The sequence below is a fragment of the Eimeria acervulina genome, genomic scaffold (genome assembly GCF_000499425.1).
Source record: "Eimeria acervulina Houghton genomic scaffold, Eah_scaff245, whole genome shotgun sequence".
NCBI lineage: Eukaryota > Apicomplexa > Conoidasida > Eucoccidiorida > Eimeriidae > Eimeria > Eimeria acervulina.
Window position 1 is genome coordinate 1 of NW_013549978.1, and position 12,500 is coordinate 12,500.

Below are 12,500 nucleotides of genomic sequence, written 5' to 3' on the forward strand. Positions count from 1 at the left end.
TATATATATAGGGCCCCGCGGGGGCCCCCAGAAGGGGGGCCCCCGCATGCTGCTAGGGGGGCCCCCGGAGTGTTGCTGTTGCTGCAGCTTTGTTTTGTTTTGTTTGGGTGGATTTGCTTGCAGTTTAATTTAATTTTTTGTTTTTATTAAAGGCATCTGATGCTGCTGAAGGGCTGCATGCGTTGAGAAGCAGCGCAATGCTGGCTCCTGCTGCTGCTGCTGCTGCAGCAGCAGCAGCAGCAACAGCAGCAGCAGATGGGGAGCTTCAATCCCCAACTGCAGCAGATAAACAAGAGAAGAAGACAGATGAGTTAGAAGCAGCATTACAACTCCTTATCAGAGACGTAGATGAAGCCCTCGGCCTCAGGAGCAGCAGCAGCAGCAGCAGCAGCAGCAGTGGCGATGCCTCCGCAGCAGCAGCAGCAGCAGCAGCAGCAACAGCAGCAGCAACAGGGGGCGTTTTTCAGTTGAGTTTGTCTCGCCGCTTTTTAGATAGGAGGGAAGAACGGATGCTGCTCTTAGGCACTGCTAACTTTCTCATTGCGCTCGGAAGGTAAACCCTAAACCCTAAACCCTAAACCCTAATATCTAAACCCTAATCACTAAACCCTAAAACCTAAACCCTCACCGAGTGGAAAGACAAGTCCTGTGCACTGCTGCTCCCTCGAGGGTTTGGCGACACAGAAGGTGGATGTAGCTAAGGGTTTAGGGTTTAGGGTTTAGGGTTTAGGGTTTAGGGTTTAGGGTTTGGTGTCTGGGGTTTAGGAACTTGGGGCTTTCGACGGAGTGCATCTGCGCTGCTCTCGGGTTCTTCTACTTGGGGGCGGAGCAGCAGCAGGTGCAGCTGCAGCAGCGGCAGCAGCAGCAGCAGAAGCAGCAGAAGCAGCAGCCGCTGCGCCTAACGAACCGAAAGGCTGCTGCTGCTGCTGCGCTGCTGCTCGCGTGGAAGCTCCTGGATGATAGTGATCCTATCAAGTACGACCTGCTGCTGCTGCTGCTGCTGCTGCTGCAGTGCTGCTGTTGCTACTTTGAGTGCTGCTGTTGTTGCTGCTGCTGTTGCTGTTCCTGCTGCTGCGACCGGGTCCGGCGCTGCTAATGCAGCAGTTTGTTGTTTGGTATCGACTCTGTTGATACTATAGTTGCTGCTGCTGCTGCTGTTGCTGCTGCTGTAGGCGCTGCAACTGTTACTGCTGCTGCTGCTGCTGCTGCATCTACTTGTGCTGCTGCTGTTGGGGTGTATGAACAGGAGCCAGCGGAGAGTGCAGTGTTTATCGAGGGCTTTTTATCGGGTGTCTCAGCAGCAAAAGGCAGCGCAGCTGGCTGCAGTATACCACCTGCTGCAGCAGCAAGACCAGCAGCAGCAGCAGCAACAGCAGCAACAGGAGAACGGGTTAAGCTTCCCTTTGCAGCATCAGCAGGCGCAGCATCAGCATCAGCATCAGCAGCATCAGCAGCAGCAGCAACAGCATCATCAGCAGAAGCTGCAGCAGCTGCAGCAGCTGGTATGCTCTTCTTCAGCTTGGCTGCTTCGTGATGGGGGCCTCTGCTGCCGCCAGCTGTCTCGGCTGCTGCGACAGAAAGAGATATGTTTGCTGCAGTTTATACAGTTCAACTTGGGGGGCCCCCACCGCTCTCCTGCTTCACTCAGCAGACACCTCAAGCTGCTGCTGCAACCCTGCAGCAACAGCAGCAGCAGCAGCAGCAGCAGCAGCAGCAGCAGCGGGAGCTGCTGCTGCAGCTACTGGCCCAGGAAAGGAAAGGATTATGCTGCGCTGCTGCACTCCCTTGAGTGCCGCAGCAGAGAAGAGTTGCTGCTGCTGCATGCAACACCCCTCGCAATAGAATTGGGGGGCCCTGTTGTTGCTGCTGCTGCTGCTGTTGCTGCAGCAATAGCCTTTGAGATGCCCTTCCCAGCCGGACGCTGGGCGACGCCCCAGCAGCAGCAGCAGCAGCAGCAGCAGCAAGCTGAGTGTCCTCCCAGCAAGCGGCATAAATCAGAGGAGCCCGCCGCAGCAGAAGCAGCAAGTGCCCCTGCTTCTGCTGCTGCTGAACCTGCTGCTGCTACTGCTGCTGCTGCTGCAGTGCAGCAACTTGCTGCCTTTGACAGACACGTGCGGCAGTATCTGGCGGCTGCTGCTTCTCTTTGTGCAATGCCTGCAGCAGCAGCAGCAGCAGTTGCAGCAGCGGACCCAGCAGCAGCTCCTCCCGGGGCCTCATCAGCAGCAACAGCAGCAGCAGCAGCAGCAGCAGCACAACTCGATCCCCAGCGGGTGCTGCAGGTGCTGCAGCTGCTGCGTCTCTGCCGCCTATGGAGAGGCGACCTGCTGCATGCAAACCCAAAAATAAGAATAACAGCAGCAGCAGCAAAACCGCAAGCAGCAAATACTACACAAACAACCCTACACAGCGGGGCCCCCAAGGGCCCCTAGGTTCTCCTGGGGGCCCCCACAGGGTATTATTATACACCACAACCCACAAGGGGCCTCAGAGGGGCCCCCACAAGATCTCCAAGAGGGGGGCCCCCAGGGGGGCCCCCAGGGGGTCCTCCAGAAGGAGGCCCTTAGGGATGGGGCCCCCCAGGGGGCCCCCAGAAGGGGGCCCCCAGAAGGGGGCCCCCAGAGGAAGGCCTCTTCTGGGGGCCCCATAGGAGGCTTCTAGAAGAAGGTCCCCAGGGGGAGAGGACCCCCAGGGGTGGGGGCCCCCAAGGGGGGCCCCAGGGGGAGGGCCTTCGGGGGGGGGGCCCCAAGGGGGCCCCCAGCAGAGGCCCCCACGGGGAGAGGGCCCCCAAGGGTGGGGGCCCCCAAGGGGGCCCCCATTAGAGGCCCCCAGGGGGAGGGCCCCCAGGGGGAGGGCCCCAAGGGGGGGGCCCCCAAGGGGGCCCCCATTAGAGGCCCCCAGGGGGGCCCCTAGGGGTCCCCTTATGGTTTGAAAGGCAGTTTATGAAGAACAAGTTTTGTTGTCAGTTTGCTGGGGGCCCCCAGGGGCCCCCATGAGCGATATGAAGAATAAATTAATTAGGGTTTAGGGTTTGGAGTTATTTATGAAAATGTTTTAGGGGTTTAGGGTTTAGAGATAAGTACTAGCTGAGGTGTACAGACAGCTCGGAGGTACGGCTGCTGCTGGCTGCTGCTGAGGCTACCGTTTGCTGCTAAAAGTAAAAAAAATGTTAAGGGCATTTAAATTCTGTTCTTGCTGCTGCTGCTGCTGCTGCAGTAGGGGAGCATTCCATACTGCAGCAAACAGCAGCAGCAACAGCAGCAGCAGCAGCAGAAAAGGCGGCAGCTGCCGCTGCATAGCAGTCTTTGCTTTGCATGTAAAGGCCTTGCTGCAGTAGCAGCTGCTGCTGCAGCAGCTGTTGCTGCTTCTACGCAGGCCACCACGTGTTAGCCTCTTGCTGCAGCAGCAGCTGCTGCTCTTCGCTGTTAAGCTGCAGCAGCGAGCTTATGACTGGCAGCAGCTGCTGCGCTGCAGGATCGCCTCTTTGTTTATATATAATATACTTTAGCAGCACGTGCTTCAGATACTCCTGCTGCTGGTTGCTGCTGCTGCCGCTGCTGCTGCTCTTGGTGGTGCTGCTGCTGTTGGTGCTGCTGCTGCTGTTGGTGCTGCTGCTGCTGCTGCTGCTGCCGTTAGTTGTTTGAACTGTGTGGGGCCCCTGAACTGACGAGGGAGGGGGCCCCTCAGGAGGCGGCGGTGGCGGTCTGCTGCTGCTGCAGTTGCTGTTGCTGCTGCTGTTGCTGTTGCTGCTGCTGTTGCTGTTGCTGCCGTTGCTGCCATTCAAGAGTTCGGGCTGCCCAGCATCTCGCTTTAAACGTATGACCTCCTGCTGCAGCAGCAGCAGCTGCTGCTGCTGCTCGTCTTGTTGCTGCAGCAGCAAGTCGTGCTGCTGTTGCAGGGCTTCCAGCTGTCGTTGCTTTTGAAGCAGCGCCTGATGCTGAGGCGATTCAGCAGCGTCCTGCAGCTCCTCCTGTTGCTGCTGCTCCTGCTGCTGCTGCTGTTGCTGCTGCTGCTGCTGCTGCAGCAGCTGCAATCGTTGCCGCAGCTTCTCCAGTGCTGCTTCTTTACTCAGGAGGAGCGAACGCGCTTGCTGCCGATGGGCCTCAAGGTCTTGCTGCTGCTGCTGCAGCAGTTTCTGCTGCTGCTGCAGCTGCTGCTGCTGCTGCTCGTGCTGCTGCTGCTGCAGCTCCAGCCGAGATACCTCCTGCTGCAGGCTGTCAGCGCGCTGCTTCTGCTGCTGCGCCTCCTGCTGCAGGGCTTCTACTTGTTGCTGCAGCTGCTGCTGCAGCAGCTGCTGCTGCTTCTCTTCACTCGTTCCATTGTCATGCGCAGACGGAAGAGCAGCTTCTGCAGCAGCAACATCACAGCGTGCTTCCGTGTTGCTGCTGCTGCTGCTGCTGCTGCTGCTGCTGCTGCTGCTGGGTTCTTGTGTGCACTCATCTTCGCTGGCCGGGCTCGTACCGTCGAGCTGCTGCTGTGTCTCTGCAGCAGCAGCAGCAGCAGCAGCACCTGCTGCTGCTGCTTGCTGCAGCTGCAGCGTCCTGCAGTTGCTGCAGCTAACAGATGTGTCGCTTCGGCATGCTTCTGCAGCGGCTGCAGCAGCAACTGCTGCAGCAGCAGCCTTTCTCTGCTGCAGCAGCTGCAGCAGCAGCGCAGCTTTCTCCCTTGTGAGTGTGGCGATTTGCTGCTGCAGCTGTACAAGCCTTTCTTCCTGCTGCTGCTGCAGTTGCTGCTGCTGCTGGAGCTCTTGCTGCTGCTGTTGCAGCAACAGCATCTGCTGCTGCTGCTGCGCATTTGTCTTGCTGCTGCTTAGCTGCCGCTCTTCTTCTCCCTCCAACCACTTGCGGTGCAGCACGGCTGAGGAGAGATGCGGTGCTGCGCGTGCAGCAGCAGCAGCTGCTGCTGCTGCTGCAGCATCTCCACCTGTAGCAGCAGCAGCAGCAGCAGCAACCAGCTGCAGAGACAGCTCACGAGGGAACAGCAGCAAACAAAAAGAAGCAAGGGCCTCTCTGTCTGTCTCCAGCCGCAGCAAATGCGAAGACAGGCGCTGCGCGCAGACAAAAACATCGATCTCGCTGCTGCTGTTGCTGCTGCTGCTGCTGGAGGGGTCTGCTGCAGCAGCAGCAGCAGCAGCAACAAACTTCTCGTCGACTACACCAAAACGCTGAAGCACATCCAGCAGCAGCGTGTGCTCTTGCCGCTGACGTTGCTGCAGCTGGTGCAGCTGCTGTTGCGCTGCTGCTGCTGCTGCTTCCTGCTGCTTGTTGCGGCTCAGCAGCAGCTGCACTTCTGACTCCCGCTGTTGCAGCTGCCGCAGCAGCACAGGCCCATCTAAGTCGTCCAGGTCTTCATGCTGCTGCTGCTGCTGCTGCTGCAGCTGTTGCTGCTGCTGCTGCTGCTGCTCTGCTGCAGCAGCTACTGCCGCCAAAGGCTTCTTCAGGGGTTCAACCCGCGAAGCAGCAGCAGCTGTTCCTGCTGCTGCTGATGCTGCTGGATCTGCAGCAGCAGCAGCAGGGATGAGGCCCGCTAGAGAGTGGAAGAGGTCGCTGCTGCTGCGGGCCCCTGCATGCAGACGCGCAGCAAAAGAAGCAAAGCTTTTTGCTGCTCCTGTTGGAGCTGCTGCTCCTGTCTCTGCTGCTCCTGCTGCTGCTGCTGCAGCAGCAGGAGCAGCAGCAAACTGAGAAGCAGACGACTTCAAGGGCAGCGACATCAATGCCGAACGTCGCCAGTACAATGCATCCCTTTCTGCTGCAGCTGCAGTTGCTGCTGTTGCTGTTGCTGCTGCCGCTGCTGCTGCTGCTGCTATAGTTGTTTCTATTGTTGCTGCAAATAGCGCGGCTGTTCCTGCTGCAGCTGCTATTAATGTCTAGCCCGCTGCTGCTGCCGCCTCTGTCGCTGCTGCTGCTGCTGCTGTTGCTGCTGTTGCTGCTGCTACTGCTGCTGCTAGTGGTACGTAGGTTGCCTTAGGCAGCTACCGATCAAACTCGCGCTTTTGCTGCGGATCCTGTTGCTGCTGCTGCTGCTGCGGTTCCTGCTGAGACTGCAGCAAGTCAAGACTAACGGGCAGCAGCAAGCGCAGCAGCAGCAGTAGGAGCACCAGCAGCAGCAGCAAATGCTGCAGATGATGTCTCAGCCTATCTAGCAAGACAGCTTCCGCAGCTGCTTCAAGGATAAAGGCACCCAGTCAATGCTGAAAGAGCTGCTGCTGCTGTCGCTTGCGATATCCTCGACGCTGCTGCTGCTGCTGCTGCTGCTGCTATTGCTGCTGTTGCTGCTGCTGCTGCTGCGGTCCGCGCTGCTGTACACAGGCACCCACGCCCTTTCAAACCTATTAAAAGTTCTTCACGCATAATAAAACAACTCAACTGGGTTGCTGAAATGTCTACAAGGTCAGCAGCAGCAGCAGCAGCAGCAGCAGCTGCTGCTGCTGCTGCTGCAGGCGTCTGCAGGCGGCTGAGGTGGGGCCCCCTAGGGGCTTCCTTAACTCTGGGGGCTTCTCTTGAGTTTTTCTGCTGCTGCAGCTGCAAATAGACAATTTGAAGTCATTAAAACTGCTAGCAGCTGCAGCAGGAGACGAAGGAGCTGCTGCTGCTAGCAGCAGCTCCTCCTCCTACTGCTGCTGCTGCTGCTTGGAGGCTGCTGCAGTGTAGCAGCAGCGCAGCAGCAGCGCAGCAGCAGTACAAGAAAAGGCTGGGAGAGAAGCTGCTGAGGCAGCACAGCCATTGACAAGATGCTGCGGCGGCAGCTGCAGCAGCAGGAGCAGCTGCAGCAGCAACAACGCGTGCAGCAGCAGCAACACACTCAACAGCAGCAACAATTGCAACAGCAGCAACAACCACAGGAGCGAGAGGGGTTACAGCAGCAAGAACAGCTGCAGCACAAGCGACGGCGGCGGCGCCAGCAGCAGCAGCAACAGCAGCAGACTTCCTGCTCCCAGCAACCTCAGCAGCAGCTGCAGCAGCAGCAGCAGCAGGAGCAGCAGCAGCAGGAACAGCAGCAGCTACAGCAAACCGAGCTTCATCAGCTGCCCCACACGCAGCAGCAGCAGCAGCAACAGCAGCAACAGCAGAACCAAGCGCAGAACCAGCAGAACAAGCAGCAGCAGCAGCAGCAGCAGCAGCAGTTGCTGCAGCAGCACGGTTTGCTGTGGTGCCACCCCTTGAAGCGTTTATTGCACCTGCGAGCGGCATTTGAGCCGCAGCTGCTGCAGTTCTTTGGGGCCCCTGTGCTGCTGCTGCAGCAGCTAGACGTCGACAATTGCTGCTGCTGCACCTCCTGCTGCTGCTGCGGGCTACAGCTTCAGCAGCAGCAGCCGCACGAGGAGCGGCAGCAGCACGAGGAGCAGCAGCAGGGCGACATGCTGCCACAGCAGACCGACAGTACGTGCTGCAACTCAACGGGCAGCAGCAGCAGCAGCAGCAGCAGCAGCAGCAGCAATGGGATGGCCTCTGTGAGGGGCCCACCTTCAAGTGCTTCCGCAGCGGGGGAAGCAGAAGCAACAGAAGCAGCAGCAGCAACAAGAGAAGCAGCAGCAGCAGGAAGGACAGCAGCGCAGTCAATAGCATCTAGAGAGTCAGCGAGGCCGACTGCAGCAGCCGCAGCAGCAGCAACAACAGCAACAGCAGCAGAGGCGAACCAGACCGCGGATGGTGCTGCTGCTGCTGCTGCTGCCGAGCTGGATGCCTTTGCTGCTGCAAGCAGTGCACTCTGCTGCAGCAGCAACTGTGAATGCATGGCCGAGGCAGCAGCAGCAGCAGCAGCAGCCGCAGCAGCAGCAGCAAGCTCCGACAGAACTAAACGGCGGCGGTTGCTGCGCGGGAGAGCAGCAGCAGCAGCAGCAGCAGCTCTTGATTGCTACAGCAGCAGCCGCAGCAGGTCTGAGGTGCAGCAGTATGCACAGCTGCTGCTGATGCAGTCGATTTTGCTGCTGCTGCCCACCCCACAGCTGCAGCAAGGGGACGTGGTGGTGTTTGCATGCGACTGGCTGCTGCTGCTGCAGCGGCAGCTAGAGCAGCAGCAGCGCAGGGCTGCAGCAGAAACAGCAGCAGCAGCAGCAGCAGCAAAAGGAGCACAAATTGAACCCAGCACACTCGAAGAAACAGCTAGGAGGTTGCTGCTGCTTCCTGCTGCGCTGCCGCTGCAGCTGCTGCGTATATTCCAGTCGGTTTTGCTGCAGCTGCAGCAGCAAGGAGAGCTGCAGCAGCAGCACCTTCTCGCTGCCTTCAAAGGCTATTTGCTGCAGTGGAGGCGCCGCAGAAATGCAGTAGCTGCTGCTCTTTTACAAGCAGCAACCGCAGCAGCAACAGCTGATGCTGCTGCTGCGCAGCAGCAGCAGCTGCGGGAAGCAGCCGCAGCAGCAAAGCGTTTGCTTTCACTTGGAGAGAGACTTGCTCTTCGCCGATTCAAGAGACTACAGCAGCAGCTGCTGCAGCAGCAGCAGCAGCAGCAACAACAACAGCAGCAGCAAGGTGACTGCAGGCCTGCCTTGAAGGGCAGATCTGTTCCCAAGGCCAAAGGCCGCAGCAGCAGCAGTAGCAGCAGCAGCAGCAGCAGCAGCAGCAGCAGCAACAGCAACGGCAGCAACAGCAGCGACAGCAGTGAGCTGGCGCGCCAGTTTGAAAGGAGAGAGGCGGATTTGCTGTTCGAATTGCTCAGCAGCAGCAGCAGCAGCAGCAGCAGCAGCAGCAAGAGTCTGTCTGCGTACTGCTGCGCTAGGAACCGTTGGCTTCTTGGGGGCCCCATGGGGGCCCCCTGTCTGTTGTGTGTGCAGCAGCAGAAAGAAGATGCTGCTGCTGCGCTGCTGATGCTGCTGGTGAGCTTAGGTTTACTGCGGCATCCGCCTCTGCAGCGGCAGGTGCAGCAGCAGCAGCAGCTGCTGCTTCAGCAGCAGCAGCAGCAGCAGCCGGTGGTGCTGCTGTCGTTACCTGCTTTAGGCTCTTTGTGTCTGTGGCTGCAGCAGGGTGAGAAGGAGCTGCTGCAGCGGCTGCATAAGAATGCACATAAAGAGTTGCTGCTGCTGCAGCTGCAGCAGCAGGTGCAGCAGCAACCCCTCAAGTCTTGCGGCTTGGGGCTGCGGTTCTTGCTGCTGTTTTTAATTGGGGTGAGACGTGTTGCTGCTGTTCCGCTGCAGCCCTCAAACCAAATACTGCTGCGAGCCTTCTAGGGTTTAGGGTTTAGGGTTTAGGGTTTCGTAGGGTTTGGGAGGGGTTTCTAGGGTTAAGGGGGTAGGGTTTAGGGTTTAGCGGATGAATACGCAGAAGCAGCATGGCTCTGCAGCAGCAACAGCAGCGGTCGCCGGAGCAGCAGCAGCAGCGGTGGTAGCTGCTGCTGCAGAGCTTCTGCTGCTGCTGTAGTTGCATATGCTGCCGCTGCTGAGCTCTCCTTTCTTTGGATGGGCCCAACCAAACCCTAAACCCTAAACCCTAAACCCTAAACCCTAAAGGGGCAAAGCAATGTCCTCCCTGTCCGAGCTAGGGTTTAGGGTTTAGGGTTTAAAGGTAGCCTATCTAGGGTTTAGACTTTTGCAGGACAAGAGCGTCCTATGCCAAGGGTTTAGAGTGTTTAGGGTTTAGGGTTTAGAGACTTTAGGGTTTAGAGTTTAGAGGTTTTGTAGGGTTTAGGGTTTAGAGGGTTTAGGGTTTGTCCTGGCCTGGGGCTCAGGAAGGATTGGGGTTTAGGGTTTAGGGATCCGCCCAACCCTAAACCCTAAACCCTAAACCCCTCAAAGAGACTGCGAAAGATGAGTTAGGGTGCTATGCATCCTTCCTTCGGCTATGAGCAGCAGCAGCAGCAGCACAGCAGCAGCAGCACTACCATTAGCAGCAGCAACACTGGCAGCAGAAGCAGCAGCAGCAGCAGCAGCGATTGAAGCAGTAGCAGTACCAGCAACAGAAGAAGAAGCAGCAGCACTAGCAGCAGCAGAAGCACTAGCAGCAGCAGCAGCACTACAGCAGCAGCAGCACTACAGCAGCAGCCGCAGCAGCAGCAGCAGCTTTGCTAGGACCCGACTACAGCAGAAAAGTTATTAAAAAGTATTTTGCTCTCATCGACTTTGTTTGTTGTTTATAAATATAAATATAAATATAAATATAAATATAAATATAAATATATATATAAATATATATATATATATATATATATATGTGGTGTATGCATATATTTATATAATACAACTATACGCAAATGCATTAGCGTATATTATATTTATTATATTTATATATTATATTTATATATTATATTTATATATACCTATTAAATTATATTATTATATTATATAATAATATAATTTATTTACATCAGCAGACTGGCCAAGGCAGCATGCAGCTACACCTGAAACCTTCCTGCTGCAGCAGCAGCAGCTGCTGCTGCTGCTTGCTGCTGCAGCCCAAGAGACGCTGATGAGGCAGCGCGGCAGCAGGCGAGCGGCCCTGCAGCAGCAGCTGCAGCAGCAGCAGCAGCAGCAGCAGCAGGGACACCTGGAGGGGGAGTTGCTGTCGTTAGATACAAAGGTGATGCGTTGCTGCTGGTGCTGCTCCTGCTGCTTCTGCTGCTGCTGTTGACTACGCCGTGTCTGCTGCTACAGGCAAAGAGTTGCTTGTGCTGCTGCTGCTGCTGCTGCTGCTGTAGGCGACGCTGCAGCAGCAGATCCCGCTGATGGCCACACAGCAGCGAAGGACTAGCTGTTGCTGCTGCTGCTGTTCCTGTTGCTGCTGCTGCTGTTGCTTCCAGCGGTGAGCTGCGGGAGCCGCAGACGCAGCAGCACTTCGCCCTCGTCCTATGCTGACAAACACTTCTGCTGCCAGCAGCAGCAGTAGCAGCAGCAGGACTGCTGCTGCTGCTGCTGCAATGGGACCGACTGCTGCTGCGACTGAGCAGAATTTCGCTACGTCCACCGCAGCAGCAGCTGCTGCTGCTTGTGCTGCTGCTGCAGTTGCTGCAGCTGCTGGTTCGTTTAGAGTGCTGTCTGCTGCTGCTGTGAGGCTTTGCAGCAGCAGCAGCAGCAGCAGCAGACCTAGCCTTCGCTGCTTCAAGACTGTCTTTCAGCCTGGTGTTCTCCCTGATGCCAGCAGCACAAACGGCAGCAGAAGCAGCAAGGTAACAAATACAGCAGCAGCAGCAGCAGCAGCAGCAAGGTAACAAATACAGCAGCAGCAGCAGCAGCAGCAGCAGCAGCAGCAGCAGCAGCAGCAGCAGCAAACGGGGATTCCCTCGAATACCAGCACCACAAGAGGCAGCAGCAGGAACCAAATGCAGCAGCAGCAGCCCCTCAGCAGCAGCAGAAAATGTAGCAACAGCAGCAGTAAATGCAGCAGCAGCAGCAGCAGCAGCAGCTGTAGCATCATGAGTTCATGCAGACGCACCTCTCAGCTGCAGCAGCTGCTCTCTTTGCTGCTGCTGCTTCTGCTGCTGTCTGCCGCAGCTGCTGCTGCAGCGCCACCACTCGCTGGGTCCATTCAGCTTCCTTTTTAGTTTGCTGCCTCTTCAGCTGCAACCCGCAGCAGCAGCAGTAGCAGCAGCAGCAAATGCAGCAACAGCAGCAGCAGGGTATGCTTCTGCTGCTGGTGTATACAGCTAAACACTTCCCTCTTGCTGCCGCTGCTAAGTGAATGGTGGATGGTGCTGCTGCTGCAGTTGCTGCAGCAGCAGCAGCAGCTGCTGCTGCTGCTGCTGCTGCATTTGCTTACCTTTTCGAGGTCTAGACTAAGGGCCTTCTCGGCTCTCTCTCTCCTCTCCAGCTGCTGCTGCAGCTGCTGCAGCTGCCGCTGCTGCGCCGCAGCATCGTTTTGCTGCCTCTGGCTTCTCTCTTGCTGTTGCTTTATAAGCCTGCAGCAGCAGCAACACAAGCAGAAGCAGCAGCATTTACGCAACAGCAGCACCACCACCAGTACAACAGCACAGGCGGCAACAGAAGATGCAGTAGCAGCAGCAGCAGATGCAACAGCAGCAGCAGCAGCAGCGTTTAAATATGAATACCAGTCTTGCTGTCGGATCAGCAATTGCTGCTGGGCGAGTTGCTGCTGCAGCTGTTCCTGCTGCTGTTGCTGCTGTTGAAGCTCTTGCTGCTGTTGCTGCTGCTGCTGCTGTTGCTGCTGGATGCCATTCATCAGATCGCGTATGGCTACCGCAGCACTTTCCTGCTGCAGCAGCTGCAATTGCAGCTGCTGCTGCAGCAACTTCAGGGGCTGGTTGGGCTTAGTATCTGCTGCTGAGGCCCTAAATGCTGCTTTTTCTGCAGCAGCAGCAGATGCCGCTGCAGCAGCAGGTGCCGCAGCAGCAGCAGATGCCGCCGCAGCAGCAGATGCCGCTGCAGCAGCAGGTGCCGCTGCAGCAGCAGATGCCGCTGCAGCAGCAGGTGCCGCTGCAACAGCAGGTGCCGCTGCAGCAGCAGGTGCCGCAGCAGCAGCAGGTACCGCTGCTGCTGCAGCAGGTACCGCTGTTGCAGCAGCAGGCGCTGCTGCGGCTGCTACAAGGGAGTGCCGGCTTTCATGACCCGTGGTGTTGTT

General features: G+C 57.5%; 4 protein-coding genes across 4 annotated transcripts in view; 2 read left to right on the plus strand and 2 right to left on the minus strand.

Moving 5' to 3' along the window:
• Positions 1 to 152: 152 nt before the first annotated feature.
• EAH_00028070 (hypothetical protein, conserved) lies at positions 153 to 2,658 on the plus strand (the record flags this gene model as incomplete). Its single annotated transcript, XM_013396354.1, has 4 exons — positions 153 to 553; positions 766 to 975; positions 1,247 to 2,270; positions 2,452 to 2,658. Coding segments are annotated over 4 exons (1,842 nt in total), but the record flags the coding sequence as incomplete, so codon positions are not given.
• A 706-nt stretch (positions 2,659 to 3,364) lies between these two features.
• EAH_00028080 (hypothetical protein, conserved) lies at positions 3,365 to 5,707 on the minus strand (the record flags this gene model as incomplete). The annotated part of the gene is made up of 1 exon (XM_013396355.1): positions 3,365 to 5,707. One exon carries the CDS (start codon positions 5,705 to 5,707, stop codon positions 3,365 to 3,367), a length of 2,343 nt encoding a protein of 780 aa, XP_013251809.1.
• A 1,020-nt stretch (positions 5,708 to 6,727) lies between these two features.
• On the plus strand, positions 6,728 to 9,160 carry EAH_00028090 (hypothetical protein, conserved; the record flags this gene model as incomplete). Its single annotated transcript, XM_013396356.1, has 1 exon — positions 6,728 to 9,160. One exon carries the CDS (start codon positions 6,728 to 6,730, stop codon positions 9,158 to 9,160), a length of 2,433 nt encoding a protein of 810 aa, XP_013251810.1.
• A 1,160-nt stretch (positions 9,161 to 10,320) lies between these two features.
• EAH_00028100 (hypothetical protein, conserved) overlaps positions 10,321 to 12,500 on the minus strand; it is a gene marked incomplete at both ends in the record, with an annotated part of 2,570 nt that continues 390 nt past the window's right edge. The window contains 5 exons of the mRNA XM_013396357.1: positions 10,321 to 10,732; positions 11,009 to 11,053; positions 11,358 to 11,482; positions 11,682 to 11,820; positions 11,971 to 12,500. The exon at positions 11,971 to 12,500 is cut by the window's right edge and continues 390 nt beyond it. Coding sequence (XP_013251811.1) covers positions 10,321 to 10,732; positions 11,009 to 11,053; positions 11,358 to 11,482; positions 11,682 to 11,820; positions 11,971 to 12,500 — 1,251 coding nt within the window. The remainder of the gene's footprint in view (positions 10,733 to 11,008; positions 11,054 to 11,357; positions 11,483 to 11,681; positions 11,821 to 11,970) is intronic.